The sequence below is a fragment of the Nyctereutes procyonoides genome, unplaced genomic scaffold (genome assembly GCF_905146905.1).
Source record: "Nyctereutes procyonoides isolate TBG_1078 unplaced genomic scaffold, NYPRO_anot_genome, whole genome shotgun sequence".
NCBI lineage: Eukaryota > Metazoa > Chordata > Mammalia > Carnivora > Canidae > Nyctereutes > Nyctereutes procyonoides.
In genome coordinates this window covers 57,744,580-57,762,832 of record NW_026575146.1, presented here as the reverse complement: position 1 = coordinate 57,762,832, position 18,253 = coordinate 57,744,580, and the positions used below count along the sequence as shown (strand labels likewise).

At 42.9% G+C, this 18,253-nt stretch overlaps 1 protein-coding gene across 4 annotated transcripts in view; it reads right to left on the bottom strand.

The window, feature by feature from the left end:
- Positions 1-2,395: 2,395 nt before the first annotated feature.
- The window catches only part of VLDLR (very low density lipoprotein receptor), a 35,830-nt gene continuing 19,972 nt past the window's right edge, over positions 2,396-18,253 (bottom strand). For 2 of the 4 annotated variants that reach the window (XM_055310308.1, XM_055310306.1), the window contains 15 exons: positions 17,697-18,068; positions 17,475-17,597; positions 17,265-17,387; positions 16,688-16,807; positions 16,414-16,539; positions 15,208-15,379; positions 14,391-14,609; positions 13,398-13,516; positions 12,718-12,857; positions 12,250-12,391; positions 11,321-11,467; positions 10,384-10,467; positions 9,928-10,008; positions 8,475-8,644; positions 2,396-7,617 (listed from right to left, as the gene is read on the bottom strand). In XM_055310308.1, coding sequence (XP_055166283.1) covers positions 7,582-7,617; positions 8,475-8,644; positions 9,928-10,008; positions 10,384-10,467; positions 11,321-11,467; positions 12,250-12,391; positions 12,718-12,857; positions 13,398-13,516; positions 14,391-14,609; positions 15,208-15,379; positions 16,414-16,539; positions 16,688-16,807; positions 17,265-17,387; positions 17,475-17,597; positions 17,697-18,068 — 2,174 coding nt within the window. In that variant the 3' untranslated portion in view covers positions 2,396-7,581. The remainder of the gene's footprint in view (positions 7,618-8,474; positions 8,645-9,927; positions 10,009-10,383; positions 10,468-11,320; positions 11,468-12,249; positions 12,392-12,717; positions 12,858-13,397; positions 13,517-14,390; positions 14,610-15,207; positions 15,380-16,413; positions 16,540-16,687; positions 16,808-17,264; positions 17,388-17,474; positions 17,598-17,696; positions 18,069-18,253) is intronic. The other 2 variants (XM_055310309.1, XM_055310307.1) reach the window with 1 other exon arrangement.

Sequence of the window (18,253 nt, the reverse complement as noted above, 5' to 3'; positions counted from 1 at the left end):
GTTACCTCAAGTCATCCTCCAGTCTTTGTAAGCTCTACTCAGGAAATCACAGGGCTATTCATCTGGGGGTCAGACCAAAAGGCAAATTTGCTTTTGGCTTCCAAAAACTAATCTTCAGCAGATTTCACATGTAAATGGATGAATTTAAGAAATATGAAATGACTCTGAGTTTAAAAATAGTCTGTCATCAATCAACAGGTAAGCAGAAATGCCTCTGAAGGAGAGACAACAACAAAAGAAGCAAAATTTAGCATTCTCTGACATTTCCTAGGTGATGGGCCTATCACATTTGCTGAGCATGTTGAATCCAAAGAGAATCCTATCCTGACCTTCTGGAGTGGAACAAAGTTCAGTGTCTTCCTCTCCCACTGATTAAACAGACCTCTCTATAATTGGTGAATTTGAACCAGTTACCTGTGCTCTTGAATCAGCAGAGGGTCTCACACATATGGCTTTCTGTAAAGTTTGCAGATGCAGGAAGATTTCTCTACATTTCTTGGAGTAAAAACAGATTGCCAAATGCTACCATTTTTTTTGAGGTGACACCTGAGAAGGAATACTCAGAAGTGAAATTTATTTTTTTAATTTAAAAAATTTTATTTAAATTCAATTAACATATGCTGTACTATTAGTTTCAGAGGTAGAGTTCAGTGATTCATTTGTTGCATGTAACACCTCATGCTCATTACATCACATGCCCTCCTCAGTGCCCATCACCCAGGCACCCCATCCCCCCAAACCCTCTCCTCCAGCCACCTTCAGTTTCCTAGAGTTAAGAGTCTTTTATGGTTTGTCTCCCTCTCTGATTTCATCTTGTTTCATTTTTCTCTCCCTTCCCCTATGATCCTGTTTTTGTTAAATTCCATGTAAGAGTGAGATCATATGATAATTGTCTTTCTCTGATTGCTTGGCATAATGCCCTCTAGTTCCATCCACATCATTGCAAATGGTAAGATTTCATTTTTTTTTATGTCTGGGTAACATTCCATTATATATAATATATTCCATTATATATATAATATATATTCTATGTATATATATATCAATATAATATATATTCCATTATATATAACTATAAACATAGTCTCCATTCATTTGTCGATGGACATCTGGGCTCTTTCCATATCTGGGCTATTGTGGACATTGTTCCTATAGACATTGGAGTGCAGGTGTACCTTTAGATCCTTTGTATCCTTTGACTATGTTTGTATCCTTTGGGCAAATAACTCGTAGTGTAATTGCTGGGTCATAGAGTAGCCTTATTTTTAACTTTTTGAGGAACCTCCATACTGTTTTCCAGAGTGGCTGCCCCAGCTTGCATTCCCACCAGCAGTATAAGAGGGTTCTATGTTTTCTCGCAAATGGGATTTGATGTGAGCATGCAGATCAAACTCAGATCTCCAAGAGGACACCAGTAAAACATTTTAACTTTTTTTTTAAATGAATCATGACTTTTTGGCACTGGAGAGGAAGACAGTAGTTATTCGAGTGAAGCACTTTATAAGTGTTGCTTCTTTCTCTTATGAGAACCCTATGCCAGGTGGGTGTTCTTACTTCCATAGAAGGAGAGGGCTTGGATGGTAAGCAGCTTACCTATGGCCACGGCTAATGAAGTAGTCAGGAGACACATCCAAACTCACCACATTCCTATCACTGCACTGCCAGTATTCACTTAACATTTCACTCATTAAGTGAATCATTGCATTCACAAAGGACTCACTCCTGAGCTTTCAAAGTTGGGTGTTTGTTTTTTGTATTGTTTTGTTGGCAGTTTCTTTTTCCCTCAGCTTATTTTCCTCCCACGACATTTTTGGATTCCCTGAGCCAATCTCAAGGTTTAGCATGCAGCATGATTCCAACAAGTGGGGGCTACTGCTTGGACAAGTTTCAGATGGAATTATCTCTAAGGCTCACAAACATGTAGGCTTATCATACATGAATTTCAACACAAACCACTTAAGAACTGATGAGGGGAAATACCAAAATGATTTTACTTGTCTGTTAAGGCCTGTCTTGTCCTGTCACCCTGGGGCTAACCCCTTTTGGGCAGGAAGCATGTGTTCTCTGTCACCCACAGGGAGCAGGCTCTGGCCTAACTCCCTGGTAATAGTAGCTTTGATTGTCATTTCTCCTACCAGAGGAGTGGGAAGGAGGAGTGTGAAAGGGCAAGGTTTTGGCTACCTCTAGAGAGACACTAATTGTATTTCTCAGTATGACAAGAGAGGGGACATCTCCCATCCTTTCAGCTTGATGAGTCCAGATCTAGGCAGCTCAAGCTGTTTTCTAGAAAGGGATGACTGAACCATCTTCAGTGATTCAGTTGCATAACAGTGAAAGATTTGAGGAAAAGCTTTTTAAAAAGTTGTGTAGAACAAGGAAAGTCTTAGGACCGTCATCTCAAAAATAAACTTTTATTTAAGTTACATGTACAGTTCATTAATAAAAGAAAAATGCTTGTCTACAGGTCAGCAGGACTTGATGCATTCCAACATGTGTCTATAGAATTCTGAAGATCCTGAGCATGATAATGTAGCCATATGCTCTAGAATCCCAAGGCATTACATGCTCTTAAATCACATTTTGGTATCGAGTGACATTTTAAAAGGGCAAGGTAGTTTTTTTCAAAGCCAGTCACTTTATGCAAAGAATTCTTTTCTCCCTGTGCGTGTGTATAAATAGAGAAATACCTAGGTCTCAGGGGTAGATTCCAGAATATCTAAGATCCATCAGTCACTTGACCTAAGTCATAGTTATTCCTGTTTTACTGGGTATGTCTTGTGAGAACCTTACAATGTATGATTGGTTCTGATACAGCTTTGTACACAGGAGGGATGTTGCCTGTCCATAAATTCCTTCAGGGGATCTTTTTCTTTTACTTTGCAATCCAGTAATCTACTTCTACTTCACAAGGAGAATAATTCTGCAACGTCTGGCATCTTGAAGCATGGCACACATAACAATGTTTTGCTAGTGTTATACTACTGGTACACCACTATATTGGATGCCAGCCATTTAGGGCTTCTGACACACTGGGAAACTACTGAGGGATCCCTACTATCAGTAGTAAAGGGGACTCAGCAAACATTTAGTGTGACATCTGGCTTAACCTTTACACATCTCTGCCTCCTTTTCTGAGAGGGCATGGCAGGAAGCACATAGGGTTTGGAATCCCTATATTATCTGTGGTCTCAATTTTCACATCATAAAATGAAGACACTTACCAACTTGGGTTGTTGTGAAGATCAAAAAAAAAATACATGCCAGCACTTATTTAACACATTATTAAGCTATTAAGATGTTAAGGGAAACTCAAAATGCTTTAGCACCATCCAAAGACTGTGTAGGCTACCAAATATTTATTTCCATGTTCTAGGCAGTAAAGTCAAAAGATTGGAACAGAAACCCACAGGCTAAATGTCTAGGGTTTAAATCATGGAACCCTTAAAGCTTTTTTTTTTTAACTGTATAAAGGTTATATCACTACCTGAAATTCACACCTAGATCTCATCAGACAGGTGTAGTGGGACACACTTGGGACAAGGTCTAATGCTTGTTGTGCTCAATGAGTCAAGTTACTGTAACCCTTCCTGGTAAAGTCACATAGGAGGTTCTAGATCGTGCCACAATGAATACAAATAAAGGCATAGATCGAGAGTAACCTCCAGCAGTAACACTTGCCTTGCACTCACTAAATGCCAGACATGGTGGTGCTGAGTCCGTCTATGCCTTCTCACTTAACCTTCACCATGGCATGGCAACAGTCTCCATCTTGTCCATTTACTGAGGGGATTAGTAGCTTGCCCAAGCTACCATGTCACAACTGACACCAGGGTCCATGCTTGTGAACCTCCTTGCTGACCACCTAATTTTCCCCTTACACACAATGAAAAAGAAAACTATTGATGATGTGTTCAGGGCCCCCTGCAGAGCCCACAGCAGCTTCTGTGACTCTGGGTGGAAGGTTTACAGGGGGATTGTCAGAGAGTGGTCCCACTTCATTCCTGTTTCTTGAATGAGCCAGGCTTGGAAAAGTTCAATAGATTTGGGAGAAAAAATAGAGAATTGAGACACTTCTGTCATCTGTTCCTTAATAACTTATCTGTGGATCCCCAAAATTCACACACATAGGACCTCGCTGCTAATCCTGATTCAGCCTTTGCTCTGTGAAAGCAGGCAAGGATGGTATATGCACAAAAAAGTCCACTATATTTGGAAACAAGGTATATTTGAAACCTTTTTCTATGTATTCCCAAACCTCACAGTTTAGGTCCATAGTATGATGGAAACATGAACATATAATTGCCAATTTTTCCAAAGAGTCAGGCTAGATACTTGATTATGAAACTGAGGAGCTCTCAAACTCAGTGATCAAGATTAGCAGGTTGTATTCTAAATTCTTGGCCCTAAGTTACCACAGCAAAAGTGCATATGCTTCTTGCAAGTCACCCTGCTGCTAAAATCAAGGATTCTAGTTCAGTTAGGTCTCCCATTTCTAAATATTAAACTAAAGAATTAGTTCTTTAAATGCCCTGTAGTTTTGCTATCTAAAGCCTGCCCCTCCCTCCCTCTCTCTCTCTCTCTCTCTCTCTCTCTCTCTCTCTCTCTCATTAGAGCTCTCTGACTTCCAAAGATGCCAGGAACAGAAGTGCGGAAGTTGAAGCCCCCCACCCCCACTCCCTTTTTGCCTTGTGTTCATCAAGAATAGAACACTGTAGGCTTGAAGATGATGCCATGGCCCTAATATAGCTATGAGAATGTCTTCAGGGAGCTGTTGAACAACTGGAATTCTTTTTGCCAAACAGCTTGTAAAGGCCACTGAAGAATTTGGACTCAGGGACTTGGCTGGATTTCTTTACCAAGGGCCATAAATCTGTTTACTCATCTCTTATCAATCTTTGTAACAATTCCTAAAGTCTCTGGAGGACCCATGTTCAGTGACTTTGTATGACACACTGAGCTCCAAATCTCCTTCTTAGTGTTAGATAAGCTCCCTATTTCACTTCTTAACTAATTGTCACCTTCCCTAGTAAATTCTACAGACATAGCAAACTTACACCAGTATGTTTCATGTAGGATTCTTACAGCTCTTATTTGGATACTAAAGCCCAAGGCTCTAGTTCCTCTTGAACTAATATTATATGCTGAATTGACTAGCCATATTAACTATTCTTATTTCAGTAGAAATATCTAGTTACTTCATTTTTTATAACTCTTAAGTTAGAGTTTCTGTCCTTGGCTACTTACTGGAGGAAGGGCAAGGTAAAAGAAGGAAATACATTAGACTCTTTGAAGGTTGGAGAGTGGGACCTAGAACTTAAAAGAACACAATAGGGACTGGGATCAGAGAGAAGATAGAGAATAATGCTTGATTTTATTCCTAAAAACTATGGATTTAGGCCTTGATGTTAATTAATCCTATACAGTCCTTGTAATGGGGGAACACACTGCTATCTTCAAACTTCCTAGGAGGGAATTCTGTATTGCTCCAATTAAAAAAAGAAATAGGTAGGTTTTGTATCATAGCCGGGTCAAAGTACCGGTCAACCAAATGGCCTTCAGAATTGAGATATGATGAACACTAACCCACTTATCACATGGGCACTTCAGATACCCTGTAAGTAGGCCACATCCTGTTTCTTGTAATGACTATTTGAAGAGGAAGCAACAGGTAGACAACAGAGTCCTACCTTCACAGCTACAGCCTCTTCCTTCTATATGCCAGACTTGCATACCACACACACACACACACACACACACGAACACACGAACACACGAACACACACACACCTATTCTTTCATTTTAAAAACCATTTGACCAAAATCACAATAGGGTATCTATGGAACAATATAGCAGAAGCAACTTCATCTAAGATTGGTGGTCTCTGCCTAAGCCACAAGCAAGGTGTCAGCTGCCTTACTTATATTCCATGTGCAAGTAGAATAGGAATCCTCCACCGATCATTTAGCAACTCAAAACATCTCTTCATCCTCTTGCTCCTGCCTTGGTCATGGAGTCCCAGGAGGAAGCAGATCTTCTGCAGCAGATGCCCCACCTCTCTTTGGAATTAGAGCATCTTCCCAGGGCTCCAAGCCTCATGTCTTCTCTTGTTTGCTCACCTCCTGAGATTTTAGAGAAAGGCAGTAATAGCCAATCTGATGGAAAACTTACTAAATCCCTGTGCTACTTTTTCTTCCCAAATTCCTCATCTGCTCTTCATACTAAGAATTTCAGACATTGTCCACAGAAGGAATCCATCCTATGCCAGCCAAACTGAAAAATGAGATGTTACAGATTCTCGATGAGGTCCCATTTGAACAGTGGTTTTCAAACTGTAGTGGACATCAGAATCACCTGATGGGCTTGTGAAAACATATTCTTGGACTCTACCTCCCAGAGTTTCTCATTCAGCAGGTCTGGGAAGGGGCCTAAGAACTTGCATTTTTAACAGGTTCCCAGGGGATGGAGATGCTAATCCTGGTGAGAAACTAGTACATTAGAGTGTTCAAGAAGGGCACTACCTGTTACCTCTCCAGCTCTCTTCATGGTAGGCAATATAGGCTTATAAAAGACGAACACACTTTGCTCTAGGACAAGAAGGCACTTGTCCTGGAGCTACATATAATGATAGAACACAGAAAACAGAGACTTAAGTATTAGAAGCAGAATTGCTACAAATCTTAGCATCAGTTTCTACATCAGGAAATAAATTAATCAGAAAAGAACCCGCCTCTAAGCAAGAGGAATTCTAGGTTCAGGCTAAGCTAGCTTCTTTTATAAAATAAATATTTTGGGAACAAATATTCATTCCATGGAACTTTGTTCTTTTAGTACTTGGTTGTAAGAAGCCAAGTTATAGGCTTAGTTACACAACATCAACATCTATATTATCTAGCTCATATTTAGTTAGAATGCTTGATACTACTCAGGCCGTTGATAGAAGTTTATCCTAGAGGAATAGGCACAAACCATGGTTAAGCTGCTTGGTTTAATTGTTTTAGCACTTGAAAAAAAAATGTACAGTAGTTTGAATACTCAGTCTTTGCAAACCTCCACTGAGGTCAAAGATTTCATTCATACGTACAAAATTAGTTTACAAATTTTTTTGGCAATTTTATCTTAGTAACCCGTTTTATCCTATTGCCATTGTCCCAACCATTGAAAAAGTTTACAATAATTTACATAGAAATATTTTCAAAGTGCTTAAGAATAGTGATTGTTCTCTGGGATATTTACAGATGGCCTATACAATGTATGTACAGGTGGTATACACTATAGCACAAGTTTCATTGCTGGAATATGGCTTTCTAGGGAAAGTGCATATTTGGCCAGATGTGGCAATACTGTCTAGAAACTCAAGGATTAGATACTTGGTAACCACATCCAAAGCTGAAGTAGAATGTGGATAGGAATATTTACAAAAGTAATATAAAAATGATCAAGTATACAAGCTTGATCCAAGTAAAGATATCTTGATGTTCTTCCAGACTGAAGGAAGAAAGACTTCAGGCGCTGGCTCGGTTACCATTTCGAAGTGGAGGGTTATTGGTTTAGACCTCAAAGGTCAAGGCTTGTCTCTGAAGTCAAGCTAGGTCATCATCTGTGCTTACAACTGATATCTGTGGAAGAGAAAAAGTACAGAATGAGCTTGGTGATCACTCATTGATAGTAATTCCAGTCTCTAAAATGGACCTTGCTTTTGAGTTGGCCATTCAGAGACCAAAGGGATGTGGGAGGGAAGTTAGATCTAAAACAGTATTTATTGTCACTGATGCATTTTTAACTTGAATTCTGTGTATCTACTTGGTGGAGAGAGAAAATAGCGGAGCTGATGCTGCCATTCCACTGAACGATGTTAAATCCTGGAGAAAAATGGGAAAAAGACACACGTGCCATGAACTGACCATCATTCTTTGTTTCACCAGACACCTTGGGAGGGAGCACTGAGCACTTGTTTTGTCCAGACTGTTCCCTAAGTGAAGGCCAAATACTCCATTTGGGTTTCAACTGAAGACCAAGGGACTCTCTTGCTGAAAGGAAGCTAGCTACAGTAAGCATTTGGTAATTATGGCTAAAGGAATCTTGCTCAATATGCTGACTTTAAGCCAACTCCCTTGCATAGCATATGCAAACTTGTAAGCATCCAGTAGACAGCTGACTTGGCAGTTCAAATAGGAGCCACTTGGTTCATGCTAATATTTACATATAGCTTCTATAACTAAAAATATCTCCAATAGTATAGTGATGGCCTTAGGTTGACTTACCTGACATTCTGTAGGGGACAGATGCTTATCAACTGACTGGCATATGCTCTAATGGTTAGACTGTCTGATCTCCAGGTGTAGTAGATGTATTTGGTGGCTTTGTGATCCTAATGGCTCTTCCTAGCCCAAGCAGCCAGAGCTTGAGTTAGTGGTCTCCTTTCCAGAAAGTCCTACTGCAAACCATGGTGTATCAAGACACAAAGCTTACTTACTGCGGGGTATGTGTGTCCAACAGAAGCACTGTGTCTACCAATGTCTATGGACAGGTCCTCTTCAGTAGTCTTCAAGTACACAGGATTGTCAAAGTTCATGCTTTTCATGTTCTTGTGCTGCCAATTCCGCCACATCAAGTAGCCACCTACCGCTGCCATTGCTAAGAGCACTGAAAAAAGTCAGAGGGTGACTAAGCAGGGTCTAGTCTCAAAACATACCAAAGAAGGTCATGTTCAGGAATCCATCATACTTGGCATTAATAAACATGTCATGTCGTAGGAAGCTAGCATAACTGGATGTTAGAATATAAATGGGCTCGGAACTTGAAACAAGTTTAGACCTGTGGTTAAGTGTTATTCTGCAGACTGGTGCTAAGCTCAACATATCCATTTGGGCAAGCATAGAGTCCTGGGCCCTTGTCCAGGCCAACTGAATTAAAATTTCAGGAATTTCTGGAAATCTTTTCAAGTAGTCTCTCAGGTGTGGTAGCTAAGCGTGGAATCCAGTATTCCACGATTAAGTGACCATTAGCACACAGACCCTTAGAAATCCCCATGCCTAATAATTGCTCCAGAGGCTCTTCCCCCTGAGTCTGCGAATTCTTTTTTTTTTTTAAGATTTTATTTATTTATGCATGAGAGACAGAGAGAGAGAGAGAGAGGTAGAGGTAGAGGTAGAGGTAGAGGTAGAGGTAGAGACACAGGCAGAGGGAGAAGCAGGCTCCATGCAGGGAGCCTGACGTGGGACTTGATCCCGGGTCTCCAGGATCCCACCCTGGGCTGAAGGCTGGCGCCAAACCACTTAGCCACCAGGGCTGCCTGAGTCTGCGAATTCTTAACTATTTTTAATTTACCCTCTATGAGTCCTACAACTCCTCAAGAAAGCATTTAGGCATTTGTTTGTCTCCTCTCTATGAAGCATTATACACCTTTAAAATTTTTTTTAATTTTTATTTATTTATGATAGTCACAGAGAGAGAAAGAGAGAGGCAGAGACACAGGCAGAGGGAGAAGCAGGCTCCATGCACCGGGAGCCCGACGTGGGATTCGATCCCGGGTCTCCAGGATCGCGCCCTGGGCCAAAGGCAGGCGCCAAACCGCTGTGCCACCCAGGGATCCCCATTATACACCTTTAAAAGGAGAATAGATCAGTGCTCTTTACCTATAGGAATGTAGCATGAAAGGGGACAAGAAAGACTAAAAACTCTGAGGTAGGGAGCAATCAGCATCTTTCATGTAATACTTAAGCATTCCATCACTGTCACTCACTGTGCCAAGGATACCATCAAAAAGAAAGGTATGGACACAACTCGGTGTGGCAGGCTGGGGAGGGAGTGAATAGAATCAGTGTCATGAGTACTGTGCCATGGGGGCGATGTCTCTAGATGGATTAGAAATACCCATCTAGTTGGTGTCTAACAAGCTTATCCAGAAATGTGGGGAGTGTACTTACAGAGAGGAAGGATGGCCCAGGCAGCAGAAGTGCCTTTTGGGGGAACAGTGGCCTCCGATACTGCTGTGGTCACATTGATCCCTACAGGAGAAGGAAAGGAATCCATTTAGATGGATGTGAGCTCAGACTGAGAAACTGAACAATCTGGTGGAGCACTTCATGCCCTGGCACCCACTACTGCCGTTCAGTATCTACTGCGTTGCATTCCAGGCACTGGTCTAGAAGGATTTGACAGTCACACGCTAGAATAGCTATTTCACTAATAGTTGTCTAGTAGAAATCTTAATAAGTCAGGTCAGTCTAAGATTTGCAGGCTTTCAGGCTTTGGAGCTGAAATGTAGGTTACCAGCTAGGAGAAGACCTAGTAGTTACAGGGCTGCATTAATTATTTAAGCAACAAATACAAAGAGTGTGGCTGTTAGTTGAGATTTGCAGTTTGCAGTATAGGCCCAGTACCTCTGGGAACTAGTCCACTAGTTGGAGGAATTTCTGTTGTGTGGATATCTTTTGTCTCACTGTAAGTCAGAGTAGTTGCAGTACCTGAATTATAAAGACCAAGAACCTGGTTAATGCCAAGGTTCCAGAGCGGTTAGCTGTTTCCTCCAGACAAACCATGTGAGGGTTTATATGAACCCCACAGGAAATAAAACCAGTCACTGCTGAACTAAGTTGCATGGTCAAAGTGGAAAGGAAGTCTTCACAAAAAACCAGAGACCCACAAGACTCTGGACAGCACAGTCAGCATTTGGAATCTGATAATTTGAAAAGATGCATAGCCACACCGTCTTGGAAGTTACAAGAAATGTTCTCGAGGACAGGACTAGTCTTATTGTCAGACTGTTTTACAGTTACTTTCTCAGTAAACTGAGCTGGTCTCTGCAGGGACTCCATATTTAGCTAATAAAAACCTCACCATAGGAGCTCCTTGCTCACAACCTAAGAGTTTAATTTGCCACTCAACCAAAAGCTAAGAAAGGAGGACGAAAATCAAGTTGGGTTTAAGTGTGAGTTTAAGACGGTGTTGCCCTCTGGGGCCATAAGGTTTCCTGTAACCATGGCCTCTCTCTCTGGAGGAAAATACTAAGACTTTGTTTTAATTATCATTGAGTTGGCAGGCTCAGTGCTGTTAGGAGACTAACTAGAACATCAAGATAGTCCCATTCACACTTGGGTCACCTGTAGACTCACCTAATGCTGAAACGAGTGAGAAGTCAGTTTGTGACGTAATGATATGAACAACCCGGCATGCATCAGTAGCAGGTATGTTCTCAAATCTATTCCAAGAATCAATTAAGACAGAATTCCTAACATCCAGGCTAGATTTATGGCTAAGTGTCTCATTCTGTTGCCTGTCGTTATGTCCTGCTTGTGGCTGAAAAGTACAAAGCCTTACTGTGGCACTCCCGGCCGTTTGCCTCTAGAGTGTACCCATTGGGACAGGAACACGTGTATTTTGGAGAGTGATCGTTGATTTGTGGTGCTGGCAGGCACAGATATTCACAGCCTCCATTCTGCATGTCCTCTTCACACCAGTTTTTACCTATCCAGAGACAAAAGTCCTTTAAGAGAGGCATTCTGGTATTTACTATATATAAAGCCTTGTTCTGGATGCTGAAGATATGAGTCCTTGTCCCCAGAGAGATACTTGTCTAACTCTGTCCAACCTTGAAGTTCAACCAGTACAACAGGCAGCATGCTCTAAGGATACCACAGATCCAAAGAAACTTCTTGAAAGTGGCATAAGGATTATGCCTGGAACAGATGGGTGGTGAGGGAGCAGGTCGGGGCAGGAGTGACCCACTACTTAGATTGAGGACCCCTTAGATTCTCAGGGGAAGGAGCCCAGCTAGAGGGAGTTTGAAGATTTCATTCAGATAGTATCAGTCAAGTATTTTGAGCAGGACTTGGTATGACCAGATGTGTTTGAGGATCTACATATAAGATGTGTCATGACATAGAGGTAGGAAAAGTTTGTGGTATCAGAGCTAATTTGGAGGGTAGTGCAATAGTCTTAGTACAAGGGAATGAAGGCCAAGAGGTATGGAAAAGCCTGAATGAAAGACTGAATGCTGAGGGTATGAAGGGAAGGGGGGAGCTAAAGTTCTGTTTCATTAGGAAGTCAGAAGTGAAAAGAACATAAGAAAATAACAAAGAACATATAGAAAATAAAAAAAAAAACATTTGAAGTGTTGGAGGTAGGGTATTGAGGGGAAAGTTCCATTTTAGAGCAAGTTGAGTTGCTCAAGAGCTACTGGCAGCCAAGCAGGTATTACATCATGCTGCCGTCCTCACAGACGTTAGGGCTGTGCTTGTCCATGTTACCTGACGGCTGGACGAGTTCGTGATAGACAATGATGTCTTGGGCATCATTAAGGTTGTTGACTAGTGTGGCCAGCTCTGATCCAGTGAATTTATTGGCACCGTAGACTGCTTCATTTTCTCCATCTATCCAGTAGACACGATCCTAAAACAGAACCTCCAAATTAGCAGGTACACCTAATGATGACCATAGATACTGTATTCATCTTATTTTCTGGTAATTTAATGAAGCAACTTTACTGAACACTGCTCTGGGAGGTTAGATGTCAAACTGGTGGAAAGCAAGTTGGGGCTTCTTAAAGTGCTAGAGGAAATGAGTATCTAATGCATCCCATGATGGCAGTGAGAGCAGTTTCTCAGGTCATGCTTCTCCACCCATCCTTCCTTTCCCCATCCCTGTTCTGTCCTTTCTCCCCAGGAGTGCTGAAGTAACTCAGAGGTATATACTTAGACATGATGCACACATCTCACCTCAAATATGGTTAGTGCCAGAGGATGAGCTAGGAACTCCAGAGATTTAAGGACAATCCTACGGTCTTGGCCATTTAAGTCCACGCTGGACAACATGTGCAACTTGGAGTCAAGCCAGTAGAGACGACTCTTTATAAGGTCTAGATAGGGAAAGAATTGTCAGTGCATGATAGGCCATCACCACCCTGGCTTCCATTGAAAATACTCAGAGAATCCAATATTCTAATCTCATGGTTCCTTCTCCAGCATGGGTTCCTAATGGGGTCCCAGAAACCTTGAGAGGCAGCATGCAGAATCTGTACCCACACTCATTCTGGGGGATTCAAGGAGCAGCTAAGATTCTCAAAGGAGCTGACTTAAGAAATGGTACTCACATAATAGAAGTGTTAAAGGAAGCTAGCATGTTGCTCTTCCCTGATGGATGAGAGTTGCCAAGGCCCAAGATGCACTGAATTCATGTCACATATTAGGTCCATATGGATCAAAAAGCTAGTAATGATGGAGCATGTAATTCGTTAAGGCCAGTACTCGACTTGCATTGGTCAGTTACTCTCATCCAAAATTCTTGCTACTAAAGGAACCATGGGAGCTGTCTGCTGTAGTCCAGAATAAACTATGGAGGGAAGCGAAAGCAGCAGAGACCATTGAGTTGGTGGCCAATGAAGGAAGGACAGACATACCAAGTGTAATTCCATTAGGCCATTGGATGTCCACTGTCACAAGCGGCCGCCTATCAAATCCATTCATTCCTGCTTTTTCTATTTTAGCTGGTTCTCCCCAGTCTGACCAGTACACAAACCTGGGAAGAATTAAATGGAAAACAAAACAAAACAAAACAAAAAAAACCTCAGTGGTTTAGAAGGCATAAATGTGTAGTTTGAGACACACATTTAAAGAATGACTAGAAACGTCTAGAGACCAACAGGAACAGGTCCAAATTATGTCCTGAGTAAACAGAAGTTAACACTAAGAATCTACAAGCTCATTATGAGCTATATTAATCTAAGTGTGATAATTACATTTCAAGCCCAAGTCACAGGTTATAGACTTCTTTACAAAAGGCCAATTCTTTCAGAGAACTGAAAGGTGAGTATGTGTTAGGTTCTATCAGAGGGGCTGGCTGACCATTCTAGCGAGGATTTACGGGGGCCAGGGGTCATTACCACAGCTTTAGTAACTTGCTAAGCTGCTTTTCTATATTACTTAGCACCAATTTAGGGAAACACGTCAAATGTTGCTGGAGAGAGCCATTCATTTCATGTAGACTTTCAGACAACTTGGACATTTAGACAAAAGCCTTGAAGTAACATGGTTACCAAAATCCTCACAATAAGTGCTAATACTTAGGTTCGATCACCTGGAGCTAACCTGACAAAGCATTCAGACTAAAATAGAAAATCACCCAGCAGAGAAGCTGGGTGGCCATCAGGGTTAAGATACAGCTTTTGGTGTGCATCAAACATGTTTCCTTCATGTCACCCGGCGGTCATACTGCCAGAGAGGGCCGATAAGGCAGCACACTTGCTTCACTGTGGCACCAATGACATCTTAAAGAGGATGTTGCTTTGTTGTGGGGGAGCTGTGTGTCCTGGGGTTTCAATATTATTCCGGCCAGGAGGAAAGCTCCTGGCATACAGATAGCATCCAAAAGGCTAGAAAAACAGACTACAAACCCAGAGAGTGGATCCACAGCTATGGAGGCAGGCTCCCGCAAGTCAGAGTTAAACAGGAACTTCCTTCTGGTCCCATCTAGGGTAGCTACTGAAATAGTCTTAGAAGCCACATCAGTCCAGTAGATGGTCTTGTACACCCAATCAACAGCAATGGCTGCAGGATTATAGACATTGTCGATCATTTTAACATGTCTACCAACCTTGTCATCAATTGAGGCACTGAAACAGAATAGGTCACAAGAAATTTAGGAGTTTGATACCATCAGAGCCTGTAGAATGGACTTCCTGCTTACAAAATGATCCACAACTTTGTTCAGAAGAAATTCTGGTAACACCATCGCTTACCACTCCAATTATTTAACTGTGCTTCTTACCAATGCTAAATAATACTGTTATGTAGCTGCTGGTACATCCTCGATATTCAAGAATGACACATTTCTAAGCAAAACTGTTTGGTGCAGTAGCTACCATCTGAGTTTCTAGAGTTCCCCTTAGGAAAAAGCTGCCACTACCATTTCTATTGGTAGCAACTATGAAAAGGTATCCATTAATTAGAGAGTAAGGGGTGACAAGAGGAGAAGTGAAGATGTCCTTTGTTTATAATCCTATAGCTACAGCCACCTTTTACTTCATACATGATGGTTAGTTTCTAATGAGGAACTAATGGTAACTTAATAGTTGAAGAATCAATCAGTGTCCAGACATAGAGTCCCAGCTAATCAGATGCTAGAGTGGAGCTAGAAATTCCCCCAAACCTTCCCAAGGACCACATGTCAAAGACTTAGGCTGAAACACTTAAGCAGAGAACTCAAGTTACCTGAAGATGGCCTTTTGGCTCAGATCAGCCCAGAACAGTTTCTGAGCTGCAATGTCTGCATCAAGAGCTACAGTGTTTCTTAGCTGTTCAACTAGTTGGATATATTCTTTCCTCTCCAAGCCAATCTTCCGGATGTCTCTTCGATTTGTGAAGATCAGACTTGGTTCTTTACCTGCAAGACAAGAGTCAGGTTTACTAAGTTTCGCTGTGAGAAGGCAAGGTCCTTCCGAGTCACCTTCTCCCAAAGGAGCAGCACCTATGAAGTAAATGCACCGCTGAAACACCTAACAAGTGTGCTGGCAGCAGTCCGTGCCCCCAGGAAAGTGCAAGCACTTTGCGCTGTTCAAGGAGGCAGTCCTGGGGTCATGGCATTCAATAGGAGGGTGGCTGGCACGTTACTCACAGGGATTGCACTCAACTTTGGGAAGCAGAAAGTAAGCAAACCTGGTAGGTGTTCATGGTATCACATGCAAAAGAAGCTGACTAAAGCAGGTGTCTGGGGAAAGGATCTTTTGTTTAACCTAGGATACCGCACTGTGAATAAGTAGCATTGCTCGGAGTACAGATAGTCCCCGGCTTAGGATGGTTCCGGTTAGGATTTTTCAACTTGGTACAGAAGTGGTTTGCATTCAGTAGAAACCACACTTCGAGTTTAGAGTTGGGATCTTTGCCCAGGCCAGTGATATGTGCGACCGTCCTCTCTTATAATGTTCTCTCATGATGCTGGGCAGTGGCAGTGAGTCGCAGCTTCCCACCAGCCCCAGGATCACGAGGGTGTGAACATCTGATGCACTGACACCTACCTGCACCCCTGCAAGAATTCTGCTTTTGACTTTCAGTATAGTACTCGATACATTACATGAGACATTCAGTACTTTAGGGGCTTTGTGTTAGAAGATGTTGCCCCCATAAGCTGACTTCAGAGTTCTGAACACATTTAAGGCAGGTGTGGCTAAACCACGATATTTGGTAGGTTAGGTTTGTTTGTTTGTTTATTTATTTATTTGATTAGGTATATTAAATTCATTTTTGACTTAGGATATTTTCAACTTACAATGGGTTTATTGGAGTATGACTCTATCATAAGTCAAGGAAGGGCTATACTATTTTAATTCCATATTTAGTTGACTCTTGGGAATCACTGGCTGTACCCTTGGTGCAAGTGGTTACTCATAAAGGTAGCAACACCAGTCCAAGTCCATTTACCTACTGCCTTGCACACGCCGGTGGCAAGATCCATCTGATAGCCCCGACTACATTCACACTTGTAACCGCCTTTTAAGTTGATACAAATTTGGCTGCAGATTCCTGGATTTTGGCATTCGTCAATATCTAGGAGGGAAATGAACATTAGTCTTCTGTTCCTACATGACCTACAGTGAGATGCTGTCCTTTCCCATCTCCTCCTCTACTACCCCTACCCCCAACAGCCTCCTCCCACCCACCCTGCACCAGGGCTGAGGCTCCCTCCTGGACTCACCTCCACAAATTTTCTTATCTATCAGTTCAAACCCAGCTGCGCAGTCACATTCATAGCCTATAACTAGGTCTTTGCAGATGTGCGAACAGCCACCATTATTAACCAAGCATTCATTTACGTCTGAAATAAAAAGGGACCAGAGTTACCCCACACTTTACTCCAAATTGATATGTGCTCTGATTAACATTTACACTCCTGGATTTTTGCAATCGCTTATCTAGTTAGTCTGGTCAAACCCATGATTTTCCTAAGGCCCAAAAATTTGTCTTCAAGGTCTGCATCTCAGAGGGTTTGGGGAATAGGAAACCCAATCTCCTTGGCAGGTTACCAGCTGGCTACGTAGTACTTAGCCAAGTATCTCCATTGCTGATGAGTTATCTTTAAGGAATTTAAAACTGTGAACAAGTCTGTCACTACTTTTGCTTTTAAGGCATAAAAAATGCTACCCTGAAGCCCAAAAACTGGACTAGGTTCCTTAAAAGTGGTGTAAGCAGGCCCTGTGCAGGGTCCACACAGCATTAGCTAGGGGTGATGTCATCAACCTTCCCAACTGTGCTCAGGCAACCCCTCCACTTACGACATTCTTTCAGGGGTTCGTCACTCCGGTCCCTGCAGTCCTGCTCCTGGTTACATACTTTACCGATATCTATGCACTCCCCACTTCTGCACTTGAACTTTCCAGGGCCCAAGCACTGATTGACTACAACGAGAAACACAAAAGCAAGATTCCATTTGGTGGGGCTGCTCAGAGCAGTCCTCTGACTGACCCCCAGGAGGAGCCCCTCACCGTTCTTGCAGTTGACTTCATCCGAGCCGTCCACACAGTCCCTGATACCATTGCACTGCCTGCTGCCATGGATGCAGCTCCCGTCTTCACACTCAAACTGGTCAGGCCGGCAGGTTCTCGAAGCTGCAGAGGCAGTGGGGTGGGAAGGGTCAGCCAAGCCATCCAGGCAGACCCTGAGAGGGGGGGCACAGAGCAGGTGGGGCTGATAAGGCGGCTACTTACGACAGTTGACCTCGTCGCTGCCGTCTTTGCAGTCAGGGTCCCCATCGCAGCGCCACTTCTTGTGGATGCACTCGCCTGAGCCGCACTGGGTCTCGCTGGCTGGGCACTTGGTGTGCATCACGGGCTGGCGGCCACACTGCTCCAGGGACTCGTCCGACTGGTCGGAGCAGTCGGCGTCATCGTCGCACACCCAGCTCAGGGGGATGCAGGAAGAGGTGCTGCACTGGAACTCATGCTCGCCGCACGTGGGGGGCGCGCAGTCCAGCTCGTCGCTGCCGTCACTGCAGTCATCCTGGCCATTGCAGACGAAGTTCCTGGAGATGCAACGGCCGCTGGAGCAGGTGAATTCATCCGGGCTGCATGTGATGTTGCCTGCGGGGAGAGAGCAGGCCACACTGAGAGCCTGCAGGACCGGCATGCCTTCCAGGCTCTCGTCTCACAGCGTGACATGTGGGATCTCCAACCGCCGGCCCTAGCTTTCCAGCTTCGCTTAAAAGCCAAGTCATTCCACCGATATCCAAGTTCCTGGAGGACTAGTAAGCAGTCTCAGTGTGCAA